At 34.5% G+C, this 27,540-nt stretch overlaps 1 protein-coding gene across 1 annotated transcript; it reads left to right on the top strand.

The window, feature by feature from the left end:
• Window positions 1-11,257: 11,257 nt before the first annotated feature.
• Window positions 11,258-27,400, top strand: LOC104235087 (dihydrolipoyllysine-residue acetyltransferase component 1 of pyruvate dehydrogenase complex, mitochondrial). The gene is made up of 23 exons (XM_009788765.2): window positions 11,258-11,499; window positions 13,405-13,455; window positions 15,890-15,938; window positions 16,015-16,048; window positions 17,352-17,401; window positions 17,497-17,541; window positions 17,685-17,758; window positions 17,995-18,064; window positions 19,600-19,791; window positions 19,889-19,933; window positions 20,052-20,125; window positions 20,533-20,602; window positions 20,807-21,208; window positions 23,057-23,117; window positions 23,223-23,267; window positions 23,353-23,436; window positions 25,332-25,408; window positions 25,481-25,543; window positions 25,854-25,924; window positions 26,009-26,069; window positions 26,324-26,384; window positions 26,524-26,604; window positions 27,019-27,400. The coding sequence occupies exons 1-23, from the start codon at window positions 11,384-11,386 to the stop codon at window positions 27,075-27,077; spliced, it is 1,935 nt and encodes a 644-aa protein (XP_009787067.1). The 5' UTR covers window positions 11,258-11,383; the 3' UTR covers window positions 27,078-27,400.
• Window positions 27,401-27,540: the final 140 nt, after the last annotated feature.

Below are 27,540 nucleotides of genomic sequence, written 5' to 3'. Positions count from 1 at the left end.
AATAAATACCCCAATGCAATAAATAATATACGTGAGTTACACTTGCCGATGACGTGTCAAATAAGCCAATTAGTGAACGACACATGTAATTTATAATAAAATCTTAACACATATATAATTAACCAAAAAAGAAAATGAATTTAAAGAAGGGAAAAAACTCTTTCCCCTCAGTTTAACCAAAGCAGCGCTCCCCTTCCCCCCAAGCTTTATCTTCTTCATTCCACCCAAAACCAGTGTCAACCCCCCCCCCCCCACGCACACACACCCCTGCATTCATCTTCTTCCTTCTGCCCCTCTTCTCCGTCCCCATCAACTTCATCTTCTTCTCGTTCTTCTTTCCACCTTCTTCTCCCACACACCCTACACAAAATTTACCCATGTATATTCAAAATCTAAAATCTTTCCATAAAACTAATACAAATATGAAACAACAAAGAATAACCAAAACAGAGAACCCACTTGTAACACTCCTCAAATTTATAAAAAAAGTTTCGAGACACGCTAATTATAGAATTTCCTTCTTGCCTATAGTGAATATATATATATATATATATACACCCACTTAAATAATTGGATATATAATTAAGGAAATATTAATAATTTTAATATTATTAATTATTAAATGTGGGTATCATTAATTATTAGTTAAATTAAAAAAAAAGGTGGGGGGGGGGGGAAGGGCCTAAAGCCCATAAGATGGGCACTTAAAAACAAAGGCTTTTCAAGCCTTAACCAAAACACTGCCATCGTGAAAGTAGAAAGCGGAAGCCACGAAAAAAAACAGAACACTAAGTTCTGTTCGCTCACGAAACCAAGCACGCAGGCAACGAAAAATACTAGGGTTCTTCATAACTCACTTATTCTTGAACTCGGGTATGTAAAATCCCCTATTGTCAATTACCCTACATTAATAATAGGTAAAAATTGAATAGCTAATTCCCTTCTTCCTCTATATCATCAATAAATTTCATAATTAGGTGCAGTACTTTAAAATTGATCAAAATGCACTGGTTGTTGTAGAATCGATTGTTTGACTGGTGTCAATTGGACTGGGGTCTACATATTGGCTCAAGGAGTATTGAGGTGAGTTGATATAATCCTTTACTAAAGTGGTTCAACTCACAAAAGCACACACACAAGGTGTTTGATGAATTGTATAAAAGAGTTAATATATACTTAATTGGAGTAGTAAGTACCTATTAGCTTAGAATTATTTTCTAGCTAAAGTTTAGATGACTATTTGGATATATGTGCATAAATTTCAGATTTGTATATCATTCTTACATGCCATTTTCATGTTGAAAATTCACGAAGGATCAAGAAAGTCATCTCCTCTTTACTACGTATTATTATTAGGTTATCAAGTTAACTATGTTATATGGACTAGCTATGAACGAAATAAAAACCAATCTAGGTTTGTGCAACAGTATTGTTTAGTATGGTACTTGCGCAGATTTTACTAAAGTTTTGTGTATGTAAACAATGTAGGACGTAACATTTGATGAGTATGAATATAAAGAAGAATTCAGACAAAACATTTTTAAGGTTTTAGATGCCAGTGTTTTATTATATCATTTTATAATGGCGGTATTTGAGTCAATTTGTACCTATTTCTATTATTTTATTATTGAATATTTAATTCATTCCTATGTCATGCCTTACATTTAAGGATACCGGTATGATTATCTGTAAAAAAAAAAATTAGACTTGAAAAGTCGCAAGGAGAAGTTTTAGAAAGAGAAGATTTTTGGAAGTATCCTTTATTTTGAGAAGGGGGTCATCGTCCAGGCCGAGGGTCCTGACCAAGGCGTTGACTTCCTGAAACTACTTGTGCCAAAGTAGGGAGCACACGAGCCGAGGGTCTCGTTGCTGAGAATTTACTTAGTCATGCTAAGAAGCTATGATACATGAGCGCTGAGAACCATGAAGCGAGTGACACCTCGTGGATTGGGCCTATTCGATCAGGTTGGGATCGAACTTGTGCCGATCATACGGTGACTGAGACAGAATTAAGTCAGGATAGTTGGAACTCCCAAAGTATAAAGAGAAGTAATTTTTTTGAAAAAAGAAAAGAATGTTTTTTATAATATTCATAAACTGCTATTATGCAATTATTTAGAACTACTCTTATAAGCTTTACGTTTTACATGCATTTAGAACCTTTGCTCATAATGTATATGTTATTAAAGTTTCGCCCCATGTTGTTGAGACTCACTGAGTACAATGGATGGTACTGACGTTCTCTTTTGGGAACCTACGTTGGTCTGCGGTACAAAGTAGGAACCGGATTTGCAGGCGAGCAGGCCACGAGTTAGGACTTCCTTCTCTTCCAGTGCTATTGGTGAGATCCGCTTTTGTTCGTGGAGTATTCCTTAGAGTCATCTTTATTTAGTTGTTTCTTTGTTACTTAGAGAACTGGCCAGGAAATCTCATGTCCTGAGCAGTGCGTCAGTTTATCAGTAGAGGCTTCATAGATATAGTCGTTGGGTTAAGATTCAGATGTTTTTGATAATAACTTAGCAGTATTTCATTGGTTACTATGAATAAAATTTTGGAGCTGATTAATTTAAATATTTAAATTAATCAAAAGTATTTGGTTAGAGTATTGCCTTGTTGCATATAAAGTTTGGAGTTATAACAGATTTGATAAGCAGAGATGGTTCGCTCAGTCATGTTTAGTGATCGAGTGCCGGTCCCGGCTTATTCAGAAAATGGGTCGTGACACCACTAAAGAATCATTGACGGACCTTGTCGGAAAAAGCTCATCTCTTTCGCCGAAAGAGAAGAATGGATTTGGTTAGTACGAAGTACCAAAAAAACAAATCTGAATCAGATGGAATTAAGCCGATTTTGTGCTTTGTTTAAGATAGTAATAGTTAGTAATAGTCAATAAACTAAATTAAAATTTGGCTGAAAGCGTTGTGAAGCTTCTGTCCATAAAATGGAACTGATTATAAACCCCAACCAAATCCTCATCCTGTCCAAGAACCTCCATTTTGAATAATATTTCAAATTGTTTAATTGGTGTGATAATATATTTGGTAATTTTGTTATTTTGTAATGGAGGCAAAGGTGATTTAGGGTAGAGGAGGGTGTTGAACGGTGGAGGAGAGAATTGGAGGAGAAGGGGATGTGAAAATTAAGTGGGGTCCACATTATTTTAGGAAAAAAAAGAAAAAATATAATTTTAGGTAAACAATTCGCATCTGAGAGAGTGCATTTCACGCAATGGGGGCTGACATGGTCGGTTGTTTAGTTGATCTTCTTTTGTGAATAAATAAAGTGTCTAGCTGAAAATGGTCTCAGTTGAGGTGTTCAGATCGTTGAGTACAACTTAAAGGGGTTGTTTATATATTTCGCCTTTTGGGAACGAGTAGTTTATGATAAGAGTAAAACAGGAAAAAAATAGTTTTTCTCTTGATTTAGTATAATGGATAAACACTACTAGAAATCCGGAAAAAAACGAACACAAAAAACGACCAAAGTTGGTCGCTTATGGCCCAAAAAGCGACCAAAAAGCGACCAAACACGCCTGGTAGCTATATTGATGGTCCCTTTTATTTAGCGACCAACTTTGGTCTCTAAGCTAAAAGGGCCAAATATTCTGATTTTGACTTTAGTGACCAACTTTGGTCGCTATATTAATTTAATAATATAAATTTGGCGACCAAAGTTGGTCTCTACATATGAAATACATTGTTTTTAATTTATCATTAATCATTAGAAAGCGACCAACTTTGGTCTCTAATCCAAATATTATATTTTAAAATCTGGACAATAGAGACCAAAGTTGGTCGCTAAATTCAAGAATTTAATTTTTTTTTAAAGATAAGCGACCAACATTTGTCACTATATTTCCATAAATTGTATTTTTTTAATAGAAATCTGGGCAGGTAGCGACCAAGGTTGGTCTCTATTGCCCAGAAAATTATTTTTTTATAGTGAAAAGCGACCAAATAGAGACCAAAGTTGGTCGCTTTTCTTGGTATATTTTTGGCAGAAACTGTCTGTTTTGGCAGCTACACCACCTGCCAGCTTACCAAACATCCTAAACAGGCATTTTATGCCAGCAACAACAACAACAACAATTAAAAGCAACAATCAATAGAACTAACACATTAAGCTAACAAAACTAAGTTAACGCTTATTACAAGCCCATTCGAACTAAAAAGAACTAACACAATAGAACTAAATTTTTTTGTCTAGTTCAAAGTATATAAAGTACTCAAGGAGTGTTCTTTCAGCATCCTCGTCCGAAAGTTGGATTGCCTCGCCCGATTCATTAGGTGGTTGACTGCGTATGAATTCCCCCACGTCAGCTGCATGTGAAGCGAACCTATATGAAAAATTATATATATTGAATTAGTATTTCAAAATTTATATAAAAGTAAATCAAAATACTTAATGAAAAGTAAAAAACTTACATGTATATAGTCGAGGCTCGACCCTCCTTTCTGAATCAGTCTCTTTCTTCTTCTTTACAATACGAGTTTCATTGAATAGCTCATCTTACTTCATTGGCATCATAAAGTTGTCTGGTGGCTTTGGTGATTATCCTCATGGTACTATTACTCGGGATGAACTTGGATACAGAGAATAACCTGGATACAATACTTGACAAGGTGTGTCTTTGATCAATTGTTGATCTCTATAGCTACAATGATAATGAGAAGGCAACGACGTGTGTTTCAAAATAGTGATGGTGTAGGTAGGATTTTAACATTTCCTAAGTAGATAAAAGAGGTTATAGAGGAATTCTGTACTTCATTTTCCATGAAGAAAAGAAGTTTAATTGAGAGTGACAAGGTTGATGAAGACGGAATGTTTTCCGTTGGTCATGGCAGTTCCCATAAAATGGGGATCATAAGACTCTATGATGACAGAGATTATAGGAAGTTTTGTTCTAAATTTTCTTTCAAATCTGATTCGTACAAGCTTAATGTGATATTGGTGACATTTCTTCGGATTCAGACAATGATTTGACCGACAAAAGTATGTAAATGCTCTTAAAAAGAATTAAAGGTAAAATCTTTTCAGCATCCTTCTCTACCAAGAAAACGTTTTACATTCTTTTTAAGAGCATTTCTATACTTTTGTCGGTCAAATCATTGTCTGAATCCGAAGAAATATCACCAATATCACATTAAGATTGTACGGATCATACTTGGAAGAAAGTTTAGAACAAAACTTCCTATAATCTTTGTCATCATAGAGTCTTATGATCCTCGCTTTATGGGAACTGCCACGACCAACGGAAAACATTCCGTCTTCATCAACGTTGTCACTATCAATCAAACTTCTTTTCCTCATGGAAAATGAAGTACAGAATTACTCTATAAGCTCTTCTTTTATCTACTTAGGAAATACTAAATTCCTACCTACACCATCACAATTTGAAACACTTGCCATTGTCTTCTCATCATCATTGTCGCTAATGAGAAGAACAATTAAAGGCACACTTTGCCAGGTACTGTGTCTTAGTTATTCTTGGTGGAAGTTCTATAGCATGTCTAATAACGTCATCAACCTCTTCTAATAATCCTCCGGCAATCTAAAATTCCAAAACATAAACTAAAAGTTCAATTCATATTCTAAACCTTCAATTCATATCCACAAAAGTTCAAGTCATATCCTAAAGGTTCAACTCATATCCTAAAAAGTTCAAGTCATATCGTAAAATTTCAATTTATATCGTACAAGTTCAATTCACAAGAACAAAACCTAAAAACTAAAAGTTCATCAATTCTTATCCTACGAGTTTAAACATAAACTAAAAGTTCAATTTATATCCTAAAGGTTCAATTCATATCCACAAAAGTTCAAGTCATATCCTAAAATTTCTATTTCATATCCTAAAAATTCAACTCATATCCTAAAATTTCAATTTATATCCTACAAGTTCAATTCACAAGAACAAAACCTAAAAACTAAAAGTTATATTCATATCCTACGAGTTTAAACATAAACTAAAAGTTCAAGTCATATCCTAAAGGTTCAATACATATGCTAAAGGTTCAATTTATTTCCTAAAAGTTCAACTCATATCCTAAAAGTTTCAATTCATATCCTAAAAATTCAACTCATATCCTAAAATTTCAATTTATATCCTACAAGTTCAATTCACAAGAACAAAACCTAAAAACTAAAAGTTATATTCATATCATACGAGTTTAAACATAAACTAAAAGTTCAAGTCATATCCTAAAGGTTCAATACATATGCTAAAGGTTCAATTTATTTCCTAAAAGTTCAACTCATATCCTAAAAGTTTCAATTCATATCCTAAAAATTCAACTCATATCCTAAAATTTCAATTTATATCCTACAAGTTCAATTCACAAGAACAAAACCTAAAAACTAAAAGTTATATTCATATCCTACGAGTTTAAACATAAACTAAAAGTTCAAGTCATATAAAATTCAACTCATATCCTAAAAGTTTCAATTTATATCCTAGATTTCTATAAACCCTAGATTTTTATAAAATGTTAAATAATGATAAATACAACCTAAACCCTAGGTTTCTATAAAATACAATGTTAAATAATCAATTGAAACACTAGTCATTTGAAACTAATTCATAGCTAATAAACAAAACATTATAAGCTTACACAAAAGATATAAATTGTAATTCTAACCTAGAATTTTTATGAGGTGGAGAAGGAGAGAGACGCAACAACGGCAGAGGCGACGACGACGGGGCGACGGCAGCTGGGCGGTGGTCGTTGGTGGCGTGGGTGGGCCTCTGGTGCTGGGAGTTGGAAGGGGGGGGGGGGAGTGTGAGAGAGAAAAGAGAGATTTTGGGAAAATTTTAGAAAGAATGGGAGGGAATCCCGATTTTGACAGTCTGGAATTAAAAATAGCGACCACAGTTGGTCGCAATTTTGGTAGGTAAATCAGTTTTGAATTTTTAGAAATAGCGACCAAAGTTGGTCGCTATTTCTAAAAAAATTATATTACTCTTAATTCAATTTAAAATTATATATATATGTAGTATAAATTTAGGATTTTAATTCAATTTAAGCTATATATATATATATATATATATATATATATATATATATATATATATAATACAATTTAAAATTATGTACATATGTAGTATAAATTTAGGATTTTAATTCTATTTAAGCTATATATATATATATATATAATACTACCTAATACACTTATATTACATATATATATAAGCTATATTCGATATAATACTACCTAATACACTTATACTTAGTGCATAGTATAGCGTAAGTATATATATTATATATATATAAGCTATATTCGATACAGTATTACCTAATACACTTATACTTAGTGCATAGTATAGCGTAAGTATATATATATATTATATATATATATATATATAAGCTATATTCGATACAGTATGACCTAATACACTTATACTCAGTGCATAGTATAGCGTAAGTATATATATTATATATATAAGCTATATTCGATATAATACTACCTAATACACTTATACTTAGTGCATAGTATAGCGTAAGTATATATATTATATATATATATATATATATATATATATATATATATATATATATAAGTTATATTCGATACAGTATTACCTAATACACTTATACTTAGTGCATAGTATAGTGTAAGTATATATATATATATATATATATATATATATATATATAAGCTATATTCGATACAATATTACCTAATACACTTATACTTAGTGCATAGTATAGCGTAAGTATATATATATATTATATATATATATATATATATATATAGCTATATTCGATACAGTATTATCTAATACACTTATACTTAGTGCATAGTATAGCGTAAGTATATATATTATATATATATATAAGCTATATTCGATATAATATTACCTAATAGACTTATACTCAGTGCATAATATAGCGTAAGTATATATATATAAGTTATATTCGATATAATATTAGCTAATAGACTTATACTCAGTGCATAATATAGCGTAAGTATATATATATATATATTTACCTAACCTGTCCAGGACGTACCTGCAGTCAATTAGCATAGTACTAGCACATACAGGTACTTTCAAGACTTCTTCAGGAAGTTTTTGTAAATCCCAAGACTACTTTTAAATAAAAGATAACACATTAATTTTGAAAAGAAAAGGCTACAGATTGAATACACACACACACACACACACACACATATATATATATAGATAGATAGATAGATATATATATATATATATAGAGAGAGAGAGAGAGAGAGAGAGACGCACGATTCGTAGTACTATTCATCCCTTGTATTACAAAAGTATTAACGGCTTACATTTATATTATTTAGATAGTAAATACAAAAGTGATTTTTAATTTTGACCATTGTTGACCTGAATAGAGACCAACTTTGGTCGCTATTTATTCAAGAATTTAGTTTAGCGACCAAAGTTTGTCGCTATATTTAAATCAGATTTAATTATATTTCATATAATATTTAAATTAATAATATAATTATTAAAATTGTATAACCGTGTCCCATTTAAGCGACCAAAGTTGGACGGTATCTTCCTACTCTTTAAGTTGCGACCAACGTTGGTCGCAATTTTTATATTATATATATTTATATTTTATAATATTTTTAAAATAATAATATAATTATTAAAATTTTGTAGGTGGGTCCCACTTTAGCGACCAACATTGGTCATTAATCTCAGTAAATGTTTGACCAAGAAAGTCTGACCAGTCCAGTCAACATTTTGACTAATATTGCGACCAAGTAGCGACCAACCTTGGTCGCTATTTTGTTTCTTTTATTTATTTTATTATTTTCGCTAGTTTAGCGACCAACTTTGGTCTCTTTTTCCCACAGACCAACTTTGGTCGCTAAATTTTGGTCGGTTTTTTCCGGATTTCTAGTAGTGAAATAAAAATAAAAATATATTTTTAATATAGTGGACAAATAAAAGTGAACGGAATGAGTACTTATCTTGTGGTTAAATATTTAGAACTTAGTTTGACTTTGTTGAAGACGGACTTTGATCTAAGATACAACAAATACCTAACTTTAGTTACAACATGCAAAAAGTATATCGCTCCTCCCATTAAGATCAAAGTTATTGTCATCGTAAGGGCCAGAATGGGAGTTGGTGCCCAAGAAATGATTAGCATTGAATATGCAAACATGATTAGCAAAAACAAATATGCAAACATGAAGACAAAACCCTCAAATATTAATTCATGATAGGAATTAGGGGTGTCAATGGTTCGGTTCGGTCGATTATTTTATAAAATCTATACCATATTAATTTTTCGGTTATTCTATTATGTATAACTAAAATTAGACTTTTCGAAACCGTCCCAATCATGTCGGTTTCTCTTCGGTATCGGTACGGTTTGGTTAATTTTCGGTATTTTTTTAATATCATGTAAAATTCACCAGTAGAAGTAGAATTGCAATAACGTACGTTCTTTTATAGGACTTAGCAAAACTCTCTAGACATTTTTACTGTTTAAAGGGTGATGAATTAAAAAAATAATATGGCTAGAGTATAGATCCATCAGCTATTCTACAACAGCGTAAAAGAAATCAAACAAATGCAAAGAAAATATTAATCACACGAGTTGAAAGATATACCAAGCTGGGACTCAAGAATAAAGTCTATAGAAGATTAAATATTCAAAAAGATAAATCTAAATTATATGAAAGGAAACATATTCAATACATTGTAGTTTGCTACTCATAATTGCTAGAATACTTTGTGTCTTGCTAATAAATATACTTGAAATAACTTAGTTTAAGTAGATAATAGGTTTTACAGCTTGTTGGGATGGTTGTTACATATCATTTCATAATGTATCGTATTGTATTGTATTGTATTGTATTGTATTGTATTGTATTGTATCGTTTGATGAATACAATGTTTGGATGGATTGTGTCGTTTTGCCGTCGTTTCATGGTATCATGCACCAGTAATATGATGAATAAACTTGCAATATTATAAAGAAAAATTATGAGATGGTATATAAAAAGATAGGGTAAATGATAAAATAAAATTATTTAATAATAATGAAGGGTGAGATTGAGAGAAAAACACAAGGAAACGACGCGACCACACCAAATCGGTCGTTACATAAAGTGGCACATTCTATCGTTACGTAACGACAAGTTTAACGATACGATACAATAAAATTTAAGTAACAATCAAAACAAACATTGTATTTAAAGTAACAATACGATACGATACAACTGGTAACAACCATCCAAACAAGCTGTTAGGAATTAGTATTTTGAGTTTAATTACTTGTTGGCTTGTAATAGTTTTCATAATTCCAAGGCTCAAAGAAAATTTAATGCATTGTTATTTTTAAACTTACTAAATAAATATATTTTCTACATGTAAAATTTATTCGGTACGGTTCAGATTTTTTTCGGTTTATTTTTATAAAATAAAAAACCTACCCTAATTATCGGTGCTGTTATTAATTTATATTAAAACATACGGTTTCTTAAAAAGAAACCTAAAAATCGGTTCGGTGCTGTACGATTCGGTCGATTTAATCGGTTTTCGAATACCCATTAACACCTCTAATAGGAATGGGGCATGAAACATTAAACACAAGTAAAATTAGTTACAATTGTTTAAACTCCAATTACTTTTTCTCACTTTATGTTTATTTTGTGTCAAACTTGCAACAAAAGTGGACCAAATTATGAAATCCCAAAGGCATCAAAATCAGACCAAAGAATCGATGCCCACCAAACCTCTACTTTTTCCCAGCCTACCATTCTCATCGTCGGACCATTACTTTTCCATTTCCGAACTCAAAGAAAAAATAAAAATAACAAAAAACAGAAAAAAGATCTAAAAAAGCTAATTATGTATCCATAAGTAGAGATTTATTCGCACTTGATGTTTATATTTATTCATATTATATTATATTTCTTTTGATCTATCCAAGCTGGATAAAGTTATTTGGTACCTATTATTGATGAGACGTAGCATGTATCCCATAAAATTATTCAACACCAACAATAAGATCAATGTAATGCCACGAACGGGTTATGTGGAGGGTAGTGTACACACTTACCTTGTGAATATAAAAAGATTATTTTCGAGCAATAAAATCAAAGTCATATCAGTATTAAAAAAAAATACAATAATGATATCATATGAAATTAGTCGATTGTTATTAAAAAATAAAAAGTCATAGTAATAAATTATAATGGATAAATTATAAATTAAGGTTAGAATATAGTTTCATCAACTATAGTTTATGGCTAGTAAGTCTTTTAGTGAGGCGAGAAGCCAAAAAATTAGAAGAAAAAACAAGTTTGTGTGTGTTGAATCAACATATTCATAGCGGGATACAATAGGGATATATAGAGAAGTTGAAGAAAGGAAGCGTGGATCTGCGAACGATCGATGGCGCTTTCCAGACTTCGTCATCCGGTGATTCTCCGAGCTCCTTCTCTTCTCCGTGCTCGCCGTCTTCTCGCCGCCGGCCCATCCAACTCTTCCACTTTCCGATCCCTCCATCAGTACGTTTTTCTCTTTACATTTTTGTCCATTTTTTGAATTCTAGCTCGTATATTAAGAATTACAAATTGCTGAATGTTTTCGTGGATTATAGAGATTGGTAGATGAGAAAAGTTAATCTGTGTGTGTTCAAATTCTGGCAATACGTATTTGAGATTGACAAGTCTCGCAAGCACTTAGTCTATTGCTTTTTTTTTTTTTCTTTTATATTATTCATTTGCTCTTTTATTTTGGTGCTTTCGCATTTTAGTTGATCAAGGAAATGGACACCTGTTGAAATTAAAAATAACGAAGAAGCTATAGGGGATGAGTTGAGGACAAAAATGCATTTTTTGGTAGTTTAGGCATGCTTTAGATTAGAAATAGCTAGTGCAGCGGCCAGCGCATACATGGTGGGTTCAACCGCCTACTGGTCTTTGTGGCATACATGCCTAATGCATTGCTCAAATGATAATACTTTGTTCCATTTTGACGAACCTTACTGAACTGTTTGAGACCTCAAATTTGATAGATTTATGTCCTAAGTTACTCTTTTTTTCCTGTTACTGTTTAAGTAATTTGAAGATGTTCGTCTTGTCGATCGACAAATCTTTAAGAAGAATCTGAGGAGAAAGCGGATTTTCCTTCATCTAACATGTTCCAAAGTTTCTATCCAATGTTGTCAAAGGCTCATTTGAGGTGTGCTTAAGCCCTGAAGCTCGGAGAAGGTGAGGGTAGGCTCTTCGGCCACTTAGGCTGCACTACAATGTAGGCAAAGCACTATGGCATGCACCTCATTGCCCATAAAATTCTATCTTGAATAGAACAGTAGTAAACAATAAATATATCTGGAAAAAAAGATATATTAACTGTTAAAGAAATCATTATGAATGAGGCTGTGACTTTTTTCTTGCATTGCATATACATTTTTATATTTTCCTTTGTTGCGCCATTTTCAACAAAAGCTCTCACTTTGCTCGTGCTTTGCGCTTAATGCCCAATAGACTTGGTGCGCTTTTTAACGCTCTTCGGCTTTGACAACACTGCTTCTATCTTCATTTGGAGGGTGAGGATTGGGGTTCATTATGGTGGAAAATTTCAGTCGTGAAAGAAGAGGATTATGTTGTTTTTAGGGCGTGTGCAAGAGTCATTTCATTTAATATCCAGTCAGATTAAGGGTATCTAATGCAATTCAAGAAGCACGCCAATTAGTTTGACTATTATATAACTATGTATCGTGGGAAAAGTGGCTTGCAATATTGGTTGTAGTTTGGCAGAAATAAAATGAATATGGGTGTCTGTTTGGGTGCAGAATCACGAGTAACTGAATGTTGTACTTTGCATAGAAGACAAGATATCAAAGATAAAGTAGTAAAAGGAGTTACAAGAAAAGCAAGCTAAAATAGTAACAACAATGGAAAGGTTTCATGAGTGCTCTAAACTTGAAAAGGATTTGGCACACAAGACAATTAAGTTTAGTTTAAAAATAAGGAAAGGTTTTCCATCTGTTGATCTTTCTGTTTCCTTTCCTCATTAACTTTTTTTGATATACATATATCAAGGTCCTTTGTTATCCATATTGATTTGATAGGTCAAATACTTTGAATTTTAGGTTTTCTTATTGTTGAGGTAAATCCAAGGCAACATTTGGGATTGCACCCCTTCAATGTAGTTAAGTTATGTTCATTATTTTAAAGAAAAAGTGGAGTGATGCACCAACTTTCTAGTACTCTTCGTAATGTACAAGGGTTGTGTACCTGTTTCTGTTTGAATATCAATCATTTTAGCTTCAGAAATTTGTACAAGAGCCTCACTTTTCATTTAATTTCAAACCATTGATTGTAATAGGTGTTCAAACTTATTGAGAAGCTTTCTTTTTAAGCACTTCACCTGGATAAAGTGTGCATTGTGATGTTCATTATTTGCAGTGTTTCTGGGGTGCTGAATCAAATTCCTGATGTGGATGCTACGTCATTAAGGTTTGGATGTTAAGAATTTTTGTCCGTCCATTTTAGTGCTTAATGAATTGGAATATGCCGTCCCACTTCAAATTTCTCCATATAATGGGACAAGTTTAACTGACATAACTTTGCTAGAGAACTATCATAAAAGATGAATGAATATGTAGAACTTCTTCTATTAGCTAGTCATTGTTTTTCCATTTTTTCAAATATTATCATGGTCTAAGTGGTTGTCTTAGATCTAATGCCAAGTCAAAAGCATCAATAAAGCATTAAGCTAGGTAAGCATCTTTTCTGGGGCCTTTGAGTCTCAATCATAGTCCAACCAAAGTCAACCCAATTTTCCAGATTTCATGTAGTCTAGTTGGGCTGTTGAGAAATGATGGATACATTGCCCTAGAGGGGCTTATCATAATGACTCATTGCGTTTTACCCTCACTATCATGCCTATGGATGCATGAATCCCACATTGACATGTTTATGCTAGTGAAAAACACTTGTAGGGCCAACATAAGCATACTAGTACCCTTGTTAAGATACATCCGACAATATAAATCTTTTTTTTTTTGGCGCAACGGCAAAAAGTTGCCACCTTATGACCAGGAGGTCACGGGTTCAAGTCGCGGAAACAACTTCTTGTAGAAATACAAGATAGGGTTGCGTACATCAGACCCGATGTTGTCCGACCCTTCCTCGTACCCCATCATAGGGGAGCTTAGTGCATCGAGCTTTCCTTTCTTTTTTACAAGTTCAAGATGCTGGAGGCGCACCAACTTTTTTTACAGATTTACGTCAATGGGGATGATACTCCCTCGATCTCAAAGAAAAACTTTACTCCCTCGATCTCAAAGAAAAACTTTCTCCCTAAACTTCTTGTTTTGTTTTTGAAATCTTCTTGAAAAATAGAAGGTTGTTTAAGGAATTATTTTCTTTGAAATTAAAATGAAAGGACATTGCAATGATGCAAAGTTACAAGGAGATGGAAAAGTAATAATAAAAGCTTCACCAAAGTAGTTATGGATCCTAAGACCTGACTCATTAACTCCTAATGTTTGATAAGAAGCTGATTTATCAAGTAAACTTGTCTACTAATTTTGTTGTCAATTATGTCGAGAAAGATACACGCTTCCCAATGATGGCCATAAGTCTTCTGTATCCACGTCCCGGATTTTAGAGAATCGAGTCTCTCTCTATCTCTCTCTTTCTTCCTCTCTCCACGATCAAAGATCAAGCAAGCAGATGCAATCAAAGAGCATCACCACTTTCTCCATATTAGACTTTTTCGACTATTGATACATGATACAGACTATCTCATTTTTTATTCTATTCTATTTCCGAAAGGAAAAAAGAAGGTGACTCAACTTTTCGAGGAGGGACTTCATTTCACTTTCATTGAAGAAAGCAAGTTTGAGGTTACGTAGGTAATAACTGGCTTATACAAAGGTTAATGAAACTGAACCCATATGGCAGAAAGCAGAAGCAGTGGATCGAATTCGCTCTTCAAGAAACTGCTCGTTCCATATCTTCTGCCTGTCTCATATGTGTGGAACCTGGTCTTTTTCGGTTCCAGCCTCTCCCTCAAATACATGGGTAGGTAGGGGCTGGGTGAGAAATGGTTCCCTCTTGCCAATAGAGCAGAGAGCTTACCTTTTCTTTCTATTAGAGTCGCGAGCTTGTTGTAGTCGGTCCTAGGGAGAACCTTGCTGCTTACTTGCTACCTCGATAGAAGGAGGGATTTTTATCCTCAAACTCAAAGGCCGTTGTTGGATGCTTTCTACACTATGTTGTTGTCTGACTGGGACATATGTTGTGATTAAGATGATGCGCATCTTCATAAATTGGCGGCAATGAAAGTGATAAAGTTCTAGAGACTCCTTAATAAATTCTTCTATTCTTACTATGGGCGCTAATCGGGTTTCTCATATCATATGCAAAGTAAATAAAATTCCGAGAGATTGAAATTTTGACTATATAATGACCAACTAAAGTTTGACTTTCTGCTGTGGTTTTTATTTTGCGGTGCCTATAGTAGCATAGTTTCTTGGTTAGTCCTCTGTCTTGCATATTACACTCTTGGGATGTGTCATACTGGTGGCAGAGCCGGAATTTTCACCAAGGGGTCTCAAAATATAAAAAATTAGATACACCGAAAAGTTTAGGGGAATCAACGTATAGTATATATAATATACAGAAAACAGAAAAATTTATCTAGCAATACAATGTAATTTTCTGACGAAGGGGTTGAATGTGGCTCCGCCACTGATGGTTTAGCAGAAAACCAACTCAATGGACTAATAAGGATAGACAAGATTCTTTGCATGGAGATGATATGGTTCCTTGACGGATTAAGTTGCATCAATATTAATTATTAATCAGTTGACGGTAGATTAATCTTCTCTGTAATTGTTTTTCCTCAAACTTTGTGGGTTCACTAACTATGAAGTTCCGCCAGGCCTTTACATTTCCGTCTGCTCAGTAGAGTTCATGACATACCATCTAAGGTTAGTTGCAATACTTGTCTGCCAATTAAATTTCATTATTTTATGTTTTTCTGATTTAATGTTGAAAATGTTGCAGTTACAAAGTGGTGTTCGGTGTCTATCGTCAGCTGGTAAGTACATTATACAAATGATGTTGCTCCTACTTTATGCCATTATCTTTCCAATATGCGTAGATTGCCTTTAGTAGCTTCTACTGTCGTATCTTGACTCACAAGTGCCAAGACTGAATGAAATCAATAAGTTGTGCATTGGAAAAGAGCATATAAAAAGAGAAGTAGAGTACAGCTTTAGAATTAGAAATTCTTTCAACTTCTGTCATCTAAGAGAAATTGAAGAAAACTTGGAGATAGGTCCTTTAAAGTTGGTGCTTTTTGTAACATTTGTTTGTAGGAGACCATTGTTTTGCTGACGTGCTTATCTCTTGTCTCTCATTTATACTATTTTTTCTATGAAAAATAATGCCCCCATATCATCATTTTATTACATAAATAGGTATGTGCTTCTTGTAACTTCCATGTTATTGGATAAATTGAATGATAAAGAGATAGAATAGTATATATCTACCAAAAAAAAAAGAGAGATGGAATAGTAGTTCATTTTCTATGACCTGATGTGTAAATCTGGTGTTTTGGAGGCCGTAGATTTAGCTGTGTTTACTTCTAGGTACCTTCGTATCTTGTACTTAGAATATAGTGGCTGCTCCATCACACTTATTCATTTGGAAAGACGTCTGTCCCTTCTAGATATATACATGTATGTCTTATGTGCTAAACACTTGTGACCTTCTCACATGGGACAGATAGAGAAGCCTAACAAGGCAATTTTGGTCCTAGGTGGTGCAACTAAAATCTAAGGTGTTTCCTTTCCAGCAAGTGTTTGGTTACTATGTGTGTATCTTGTGTACTCCAAATATTTGATTTCGCCATCCTCTTATCAGTTTAATATATGCTTTGTGCCCATTGGCCCACATGATATTAACTCAATTCCTTATCATACGGTTAAGAGCCCAAAGATAGCAGTGGTGCATTAGCTTGTAACGTAATGCATGAATTTTGAAGAGCAGTTAAAGTCTTCAACTTATATATGGGATAGGGTAGTCTTCTTAGTTTCATAAGGTGTTAGGCACAATATCCTCTCGAAGATGTAGGCTTTAGGTGTGTAGTCTCTTGGAGAGACCGTCTTGTCCGATAAAGCTGTGATGCTACTTTCCCCATAAGTGAATCTGTTTTCTATTTGAGAAAGAAAGTGGAAAGATATTTGGTGCCCTTTGTACACGTTAAAAAAATGAAAAATATTTCATTTTTATACAACTTATATTTGAACAATGTGAAAATTTACTGATAATATGAGATTTATGAGGCAGAAATGAGGGCTTTGTTAAATGTTGTAATACTCAATTTCCCATTATTGCAGAGGCTCCTTTGCATACAGAGGTGGCAATGCCAGCTTTGTCCCCTACAATGGTAATGGCATTATTTCTATGAATGATGAAGTGTTCTGCTTGCTATTTCCTTATTATTGTGGTAATTCTTAACTTGCCTGTTCATCTCATTGCCAGACTCAAGGTAATATAGCAAAGTGGAGAAAGAAAGAGGGGGACAAGGTCAGTTGCTTTTCATGGTTACCTGAAGTTAAAGTCATATCTCAAGTTCACGTTAAAACAGAGATAATGCCATCTAAAGTTTAAGGTTCAACAATTTGAAGTTCTTTGTTATTACACTCAGTTGAATTCTGATTTCCTAACAGATTGAAGTGGGGGACATACTATGTGAGATAGAGACTGATAAAGCAACACTTGAGTTTGAAAGTCTTGAAGAAGGGTAAGCCTATATTCCAGTTGTGCTGTATTTATTTATAATTTATCTGATGTTCTTTTTACAAGGTAAATAATGCTCTTTTCTGCTGTCATCATTTTCTTTAGTTTTGTATGTAATTAGTGATCTTTACTGATTCTTTTGCTGTTCCTAAATGCCATAATGACTCACTCTAATCATCAGATTAACCAGTGCACCTCTTTAATGTTTTTGCTTTTGTTGTTTTGGGATATCATTTGCAGTTTCCTAGCAAAGATATTGGTCCCTGAAGGAACAAAAGATGTACCAGTGGGGCAGGCTATAGCAATTACGGTATTAAGAGCTCTCAGATATTTCTCCTGCCACTTTTCCTCTTCAATTTCTCTCCTGTGATTATCTCCTGTCAGTCAAGCACAACGGAAATATAATTGAAGTGATAATGCTGCAGTTTTCTTTTCTCGCTTTTCCTCTGAAGTTCTTTGGTGCAAAATGAAAAAAGAAGTCTGTGTTAACTCAAGAATTTTCATTGTCCATTTTATTTGCACAAACAGCAAGGGAACTTAAAAATCTCATTTTGGGAAGTGTGTATTCTCTCTGAAAAGTTTGTTCAATTCTTCCCCTTTCAGAAGAAAAGAAGCATGGGCTTCTTTCGTAGAAGAACTTTATTGTCTTGGTTCAAATTCAATATCTTTTCTTTCACTTGTATTTTTGATTTAAATTTTCCTATTCGTAGCTATAGCTGGATATATATTTTGAAAGCTTAGTATCATACTCTATAAAATTGAAACCATTGGTTAGAAATTCAATTAAAAGTTCTTGATTTATAAAAAAAAAGTTCCGTTTTCCCCAAAAGATAAGTATGAGAAAGATAAGTGCCGGAGAATTTTGATGGAGTAGGATACCTCCTTCCTTCCCCTGTACTAGAAAGCGAATGGTATAAAGGATCTCATATTCAAGTGTCGAACTTGGAGGAGAAAGTAATGTTTGAAATAAATTGATAGTGTCCTACCTAGAGAGAAGCGATAAATTTGGTTCTTGGTCTTCTCTATCTTTATTTGGAGAACATAACTGTTTCAAAGTTCCTTATCAAAAAAGAAATTAAAAAGCCAGAATTGTTTCTAAGTTATTCTTGACTAAATTTAACTCCATTTTCGTAGTTGCAGACCAACTGTACTAAGGAGCAATTTAGTGTTCTTTCTTTCGATGTTTCTAAATTTTGAAAGAGTTACCAACTTAGAGCTTCTTTATTTGTCAAGTGAACCTTACTGGGTGAACTTGAGAAGGATTTCCCCTACACGGTTGAGATCAAACAAAAATAGCGAAGACCAGAATGTCGGCAAGTATTGTAATCTCAAAAGAAGATCAATAGGAGAGAGTGTTCAATAGGAGAGGTAAACTCAGGTGGAAACAATACAAACTTTTAACAGAAGTGGGCAATCCCCATTTGGAAGGATTGTGTATAGTCTCCCTAGTCCTTTATCTATTCGAATCAGATCCCTTTTTCTGTTTTAATTTATTTTTGCAAAAAGTGTAGCTATAAAGGCAATAACCATCTTATAACTAAGACATGAAGATGTCGTATTAAATGTTTTAGGAGTCTATTAAAAAGTTCTTGTCTTTTTTACGTTCCTCAATTGGCAGCTTATTTTGCTATTCTGATGGTTGAATTGTAACCAATCTCTACCTTAGTGTGACCCAAAATCCATTACCTGTGAAATTCAGGATGACTGTCGCCTTTATTGCTTAATTCTGGCAATGTTCTTCAGCCTAACTAGATTGGATGTCTCATTTCCGACATGCTTCTAAACGGCTTATATGAACTGCCATTTACATCTGGTTATTGTAAACATTTTCTGCTAATTGAGTAGGTGGAAGAAGCAGATGACATACAAAAAGTCCCTGCTACTGTTGCTGGTGCATCAGAGGTTAAAAATCAGGTATCGTCTCAAACAGATGCAGCAACGGGAGACAAGGTTCCAGAAGCCAGTCCTGTGAATATCAGCACATCTGAACTTCCTCCTCATTTGGTCCTTGATATGCCAGCTTTGTCCCCAACCATGGTATGGACAATTCATAATGGACTCTTGAATTTCCACACTATACTTGTTTATTTTTCCTTTCAGTGCTGATAATCTTTCTTTGAACTTTTACTTATAGAGCCAAGGTAACATCGCTAAATGGAGGAAAAAGGAAGGTGACAAGGTTGGTGTTGCATGATATGAGGCTAATGAATTTATCACTAAAATACAATGACCCAGACATCAGGCAGTGATGATTAAATTGCATATGCGAATAGTATCTTATTTTTCTTTTGATACAGATAGCGGTTGGTGATGTTCTCTGTGAGATAGAAACTGACAAAGCGACCCTCGAGTTTGAAAGTCTCGAAGAAGGGTAAATTTCCTATCACATTTTAGATAAGACATTTCATTGCATGAGAATATGATGCCTTTAGAGATTTCTGTTATCTTTTACTGTACTCTATGAAGAAATTTTCATTATCCGAAAAAGCAGCCTTAAAATATTGAAGGAAGAGTCCTTCCTGCACTGTTCGTATTAACATTACATAATAGACAAGGCCTTCCTAGTTATATATTAATTTTTGGGAGGAACACATGAGGTTGTTCATTATGGTTCTCATATTTCCGAGTCTTCAAAGTAGGGGACATTACATTCCATCTGTATCCTTATTGCGCTTGCAGATTGTGAAAATTTCTTCCTCTGATTTAATATTGGTTTTACAATTTCATATGTTCATTTTGATGCCCTCAAAAAATTATTTTTATTTGGTATAAATGCAGATTCTTGGCAAAAATAGTGGCACCTGAAGGTTCAAAAGATGTGGCTGTTGGGCAGCCTATTGCAATCACAGTAAGTTGCTAATGCTCCTCTCTTTTCACCAACTGAGAAAAGTTACCGAACTTTTTTGTTGTCTTAACAATTAGAAGATGCAAATCAGTCGGTACAGATATGGGTAGGGACTTGTCTTAGTTCTTCTTGTTAATTTGACCGGTTAAAGTTACTTTCTAGGCATTATAATCCTTTTGTATGGAATTAATTCTTTTGTTTTGCAAGGTTGAGGATGAAAATGATATTGAAGCAGTGAGGACATCAATCAGCAGCAACAGTGTCGTCAAGGAAGAAAAGGCGATCGGTCTGGATGCCACAGCGAAACCTAGAACTCAGACGACGGGTTTCAACAGAATCAGTCCAGCTGCAAAGATGTTAATCATGGAACATGGTTTAGATGCATCATCAATTCCAGCATCTGGTCCTCGTGGTACCCTGTTAAAGGGAGATGTTCTCGCTGCATTGAAGTCTGGAAAGGGATCAACCAAAATTTCGTCAACGAAGAAGGCAACTCCATCTCCCCCTATGGTCGACCAACAAGCTACTCCAACAGAGTCACTTGGGTTGAAATCTGATGAACAACAAAAAGATGCTTATGAAGATTTACCCAATAGTCAAATTCGCAAGGTACTACGAACTACGATCAACTGTTATCTAATCCTGTATCCTATAGTACTTCTTAGATAATAGAGCTTTAATTTTGTTGCATAAGTTATACTCTATCATATTTGCTAACACATTGGGAAGAAATGTAAGGAAGATCTTAACTCGTGGACAAGACTCAGTTTCATCTATCTATAAAAAATAGAGTCTCTTCAATTCTAAAACGTGGGTCAGAAAATAAGAGATGAGAAAGGATTTATTAATGATTGATAATTTGATGAATACAGGACACACCAACTTAAAGGTTTAAACACAATACACATTTTATTTGCCCATTGTAAGACTATCTTTTTTCAATTTAATAAAGTAATAAAATTTTATTAATGAAGGGCATACATACGCGTTTACAAGAAATATACCAAAAGGTAGAGAAGCCTCAGAAAAAAATATGGTTCTCTATGAATAGCACCCGATCTTCTATTGTTTAAGGAATCTCGCGGGTGCACCAAACACAGGTAGGGAAAAGAGGCTACTCATCAGATGTACAAAGTCCTTCTCTACTCCAGCAAAAGCTCTCCTAGTTCTCTCTCTCCAAATGGTCCATGTAAGTGCAAGTGGAGTGATATCCGAAGCCCCGCGTCTTCTTCTCCATCTTCTGAAAGTCCAGCTAAAGAATACTTCTTTAATCGTGCCTGTATCACCCATTGAAGGCCGAACCAGCCCTGTATTTCCCACCACAAGCGAGATGCAATCTGACAATGTAAAAGGAGGGAAAGACAATATCTAACTAAAAAACTTAACTCTTCCCACATTCTAACTCTTAACTTGTTGCACTAACACTTAACAATCTAAAACACCTCTTCAACTTAACAAATTCCTCCCTGCTCACTCCTAGGGCTGGACATCTGGCCGGCAAACTAATACAGGGTTCCAACATTATAGCAAGAATAGAAATTTGTTTAGCTCTGATGCCATGCTAAGCATTGGACCTTTTGCCAAACTCAACCCCAAAAGCTAGCTCAATAGGTGAGGATATCTAAGACTTTATCAGGAGATGACAACCCATTTCCTCCACCAATGTTGGACACTTAACAAATTTAACACTTCGAAGATAAATGGTGAACATACAAATATGGAGGGGAAAAGGTGAATAGTAAAAGATAAAAATAACTTGTACAAGAAATTGAGAGTCGAAGTGATAACATTTAGAAGTTTGTGTGTTATTATGGAAGTAATTTTGGTTTTTTTGTTTTTTGGGAAAAGTTTTGTTTTATTTGGAGAAAGCAGTTGTGTCTTGTTAACCAAATAAATGTGATAAACCTTTTTAAAAAACTTGTAGTGGCCTAAAAAATTTAAGATGGCAGTAATAATGAAAGTAGAATTTCAGAATTCAGTGTTCTTAGATATCATTGCACCTCTAGACCTACTGAGTTTTCCTTCTTGAACGAGTATTCCTTAAGAATAACAAATTGATCTGTGAGATCTGAACTTAGAAGGTTCAGTTTGCAAGTCATCCAAGGAGAAGTTGAAATATGAAGAAATATTTTCACATTTAGAAGATTCAACATATTACGACTTAAAATAAAAAATATGCTAACAAATCAGTTGCTCAAACAAGGACGCCAGGTAGGGTATTAGCTTTTCTTTTTCCCTCTTTTCTGCTGAATTGGTCAAAAGTATGTTCATTGTGGTTTTTGCTTTATTCTTGGGCTCCGCTTTCTACTGGGCTTATGCGTCTACATCGTTCTTATTTTTCACTATGCATAGGTCCCATTCTCTTCTTGATGCTTCTACATGTTCTTCTACTTGCTTTATCAATGTATTTTTCAAGTGGAGTTCCCATTCTCGTTGCTCAATCCTTATCTTTTGCAGGTGATAGCAGCAAGGTTATTGGAATCTAAGCAATCTACCCCTCATTTGTATTTGTCCACAGGTTCTGTCGATCGTCAAGTTCGAAGTGCTTTAAAGTAGTACCCTTAGTAATTTACTTGTGTCTAACATGTGGAACTTTTATCAAATTAATTGTCATTTCTAGCAGATGTTATATTGGATTCCCTTCTCTCCTTCAGAAAGGAGCTTAAAGGTATAGAATTAAAGTGTTTAATTTGCCTTGTTGCTTTTGCTGATATTCCTTCATAATTTGTTTGGCACATTTTTAACTTGTGCAGATAACTATGATGTTAAAGTCTCGGTGAATGACATTGTCATCAAAGTGGTTGCAACAGCATTAAGAAATGTACCAGAAGCAAATGGTGAGATAATATTAATATTTCATTGCTAATTAAAGTTCTTAACTTATTTCATATTAACAACTAGAATGTAGGACGATGTGAAGCATAATTATATATGAAGCCTAATTGCAAACTCATTTAGTATGTGGAAGCAAGTTTTCTAGCTTTGTTAGAGGAATGGCCATATCTTTTTTCTCCATTTTGATATTTCCCTATCAGTTCCATTTAGTTTTTCCATGTCAGGGAAAGACCATGTGATCCCTGAAAGGAGGTGTAGGCGGGAGAAAAGATAGGTTTTCTGGTAAATGCGGTTGGTATCTGTTGCAACATGCACTTAGATATCCTAAAAGTCTTTTACAAACTTATATTTGTCGTGTTCTGTTTTAAGTACTTCAGAAAATTAAGAGTTGTATTTCGGTGTAGTAATGAAGATTGATAATGTTGCATTAACGATAATTTACTTGTCTTTTTTCCCTTTGCCACAAATGCTTAAGGAGTATCAAAAAATTTCTTATTCGGTAAGTCCAGAAATGAATATTGACCTTTTGAAGTGAAGCTATAAATGTATGTATTTCTATTAATATAAATGAAGCATGCTAGCTCTCTTATTTTCAAAGGTTGATCTCCTACCATGTTTACAGAGAAGCACTTAGATGAGAAGCTTAACCATTAGGCTTCATCCTAATATGTGAAACTATTACCTTCCACAACAAAATCATGTACTACCGCTGCAGTCGGGAGTGAAGCCTCTTAACAGTTCAACTTTTCTTTGCGGGAAAGAGTACTCACTTTGTAAAGTAGAAACTCTTTCTCATTGTTCCAAACTTTTTTCCTCACGAAGTAGGAGACTTTTCTAGTTACAAATTACAGTATGCTCTATTAATATTAGCAGATGCTACTGTTACAAACTAACAGCTCTCTATGAACACTTGTTCTCTCTTTGTTCCTCTTCTTATAACTCAAAAGTTATCTATCCATTGACTTTAATACTGTGGAAAGTCAAAATTGTTAGTCAGACGGGCTCAAGAATTCTCCAGAGATATTCTCTCATTTTGGTATATTTTGTAACTTGTTGTGGAAAGAGTTGAATGAGTTTACAGTCTACCTGTTCCTTTAGAGTTAAACTGTCATAGCACCCAAGGGTGTGATCAGTGAAGTGGGTTGAGAACCATAAGATCTTAGGTTCAAATCCCAGCGAAGGCAAAAACACTAGGTGATTTTTTCTCATCTGTCCAAGCCTTGCTAGACAGAGTTACCCGGTACTTGTGCTGGTGGAGGGTTGCAGGTACCCATTGAAATTAGTCGAGGTGTGTGCAAGCTGGCCCGGAGACCATGGTTAAAAAAATAAAAATGAGACCACTACTTCCATGAAAGTTTTGTAGTTTTGGGTCTTCTCCCCAGCATACATAATAACTTTTGATGTCGATGTCCATCTATTGGTGTTTGTCTAGGATACTGTAAAATGGTAACTTGACATTTTCTCCCATTTATCTCCGTACATCATGATACCATCTATACCAGCAATTGAGAGTATAACAGTTTTGCTGAACTTTTCTTCTCACAATACCCTTTGGCACTCCCTTACAAGCAAGAAAAGCTGAAAAGGTTGGGGAGGTCACTATATTTAATTGATGGCTATTTTCTTCAAATATAGTCTCCCGCTATCCCAGATTGATTAATTCCCAATCTATGCTTGTTCTTCCTTGAATTTTACTAGTAAACTTTAAATTATCAGCTCGCTATATGAGGTCCCCTGTACCTAGTGAATTCTATTATTTCCTGTCACTGGGTATTTTCATTGTATGATCTCCAATAGATAGCTAGAACAATTACTTCCTGATGACTAGCTCACTAAGGAAGCTTTCTCCCCTGAAATGTTAGTTCCCTGAAAAGGTTAATCTGTAAATCCATGACAGCTTACTGGGATGTTGGAAAAGGAGAGGTGGTGTTTTGTGATTCTGTTGACATATCAGTTGCGGTTGCCACTGAAAAGGTATGCAACATACTACAATTTCTTTGGACCTCATACAAATCTTGTTCTCATCCCATTCTCTTTGAGTTACAGGGCTTGATGACCCCAATCATCAGGAATGCTGATCAGAAATCCATATCCTCAATTTCTGCGGAGGTAAAAATGGATATAGTGTTGAACCGTTTTAATGCTAGCCACAGTATTTACTTTTAAGTTGGGGATATTGAAATTCTGCGGTATGTCTAAACTATAGAATTATGACGCTTTGAAAGAAAGTGCATTTTTGCTCTCAGAAGTTAGCACTAGAAATATGGTACTTTCTGCTGTTCTTAGAAGTTAGCACTAGAAATAATGTAATTTCTGCTGCATGTATAAACTGTTTTTCACCCATTTTTATTTAGGAGTCTAATATCTCAGCTTATTCTGGTATCTTACCTTCTAATTATCGTATGCTTGTGCATGAAAGATCAAGGAGCTTGCTGAAAAGGCACGGGCTGGAAAGCTTAAACCTAATGAATTCCAAGGCGGCACTTTCAGGTGAATAATCGACCTTGGGTACTATGTATTGTATAGAGACAATTTCCTTGGTCAGGCGTTATATCTTCTCTGTTCTTTATGCAGCATCTCAAACTTGGGCATGTTTCCAGTGGATCGGTTTTGTGCAATTATCAACCCCCCTCAGGTTCTTATACTTTTCTGCGTTAACATGCGGGAACACTCCTGCATGAAAGATATATTTTATCTGCTTTCCCTTGACTCAATAGATTAGATTTCCCATATTGCCCTCCCCTGAACTGTTAAAAGTCCTAAACTTGATGCATTAGATTTTATAACTTAAGCTTAATAGGTCCGTCAGAACAGGTCATTTCTGCCACTGCTCATAAATCTGCTTTGCCATTAGCTTGGAATCCATAACATCGTAATGTCTTTCCTCAGGCTGGTATACTTGCTGTTGGTAGGGGAAATAAAGTTGTTGAAGCAGTGGTTGGCGCTGACGGTAAAGTTCTGACTGAAAATTCTTCTGGCACAATTGTTTCTCTACTGCAATTTGTTGAGCATTGCCAACCCAACTAGTTTGGAATTGAAACATAGTAGTAGCAGTTGTTGTTTGTTGATCTTTGCTTCTTTCTTTCCAGGAATTGAGAAGCCAGCTGTAGTTAACAAAATGAGTTTGACTTTATCTGCCGATCATCGTGTCTTTGATGGAAAGGTTGGAGGTAAGTGCAAACATTTGATCTCTTAAACCTTGTAAACTGATAGTTGACAGAGGTTGGCATTACTACTTGTTGCGTGTTTGCACTTAATCTTGCAAATCATCGCCAAATAATTTCAGGTCCTAAGTTGATTGTACCATCAGTCTTGACTATCCAAAGTTCGTAGTTGTACATTTAATAGATGAGCATGCAAGATCAACCAAAGTTTTGTTGTTTGTAACGTCCTCTAGTTATCCTTGGTTGTCAAGGCACCAGACGCTAAAATCTTCTTACAGTATATTGTGTTTCTTTTGTGTCTTTTGATAATTAAGGAGTGTATTCAGTTGCCATCCAAGTGGAGTTTATCTTCTTTTTTGTTTCTTTCTTCTTTGCTGTTGCGTGCTGATGGGTGAAAGCAAATATGGATCAATCTTGCAGGTGCTTTCATTTCGGCATTGTCTTCTAACTTCAGTGACATCAAGAGGCTTCTAGTGTAATACAATTGAAATTTACTTTCAAGTCTGGGAACAAAATATACTACAGGACAACCTGTGCAGGCGGCATAGATCTTTCAGATTTGCCTTTTTCAGATCTCAAGCTTTCTTGTATTTACTGGTGCCATTTTTGTTCTTGAGGATGAGAATGATTTGAGGTCCATAAAATTGGACTAGTTTCAATACGAGTGACAACACCGTTTCTTCAGTGATATTCTCGACAAAGTTTATGACAATGTCATACTCCTATCTGCTTTTCCTGTAAAGTTGTACAATAAAGTGCCTCAGTATTCTTTACCAAAATAAAGAGCTGCTGATTCTTTTTCCCCCCTTCTGGCTTGGTAGAGTTTTCAAGTTGTTCCTTTTTTTTCTTTTGTTTGTACGAGTATATATGGTGTACTGGCTTTGATATTGGCGCTTTTAGAACAGAAGCTTCTAGTCGTGGTTGTATCAGCCGATCTTTTTC

The sequence above is a fragment of the Nicotiana sylvestris genome, chromosome 5 (genome assembly GCF_000393655.2).
Source record: "Nicotiana sylvestris chromosome 5, ASM39365v2, whole genome shotgun sequence".
NCBI classification, from domain to species: domain Eukaryota; kingdom Viridiplantae; phylum Streptophyta; class Magnoliopsida; order Solanales; family Solanaceae; genus Nicotiana; species Nicotiana sylvestris.
The sequence above is the reverse complement of the archived record's forward strand: the minus strand, read 5'-3'. Positions and strand labels throughout refer to the sequence as shown.

Bases quoted from the DNA above. Each gene is read 5' to 3' on its own strand.
- LOC104235087 (XM_009788765.2), top strand. From the start codon at position 11,384: ATGGCGCTTTCCAGACTTCGTCATCCGGTGATTCTCCGAGCTCCTTCT. The intron at 25,544-25,853 runs GTAAAAATGGAT...TGTGCATGAAAG, and splicing joins TATCCTCAATTTCTGCGGAG to ATCAAGGAGCTTGCTGAAAA. The intron at 26,070-26,323 runs GTTCTTATACTT...GTCTTTCCTCAG, and splicing joins CAATTATCAACCCCCCTCAG to GCTGGTATACTTGCTGTTGG.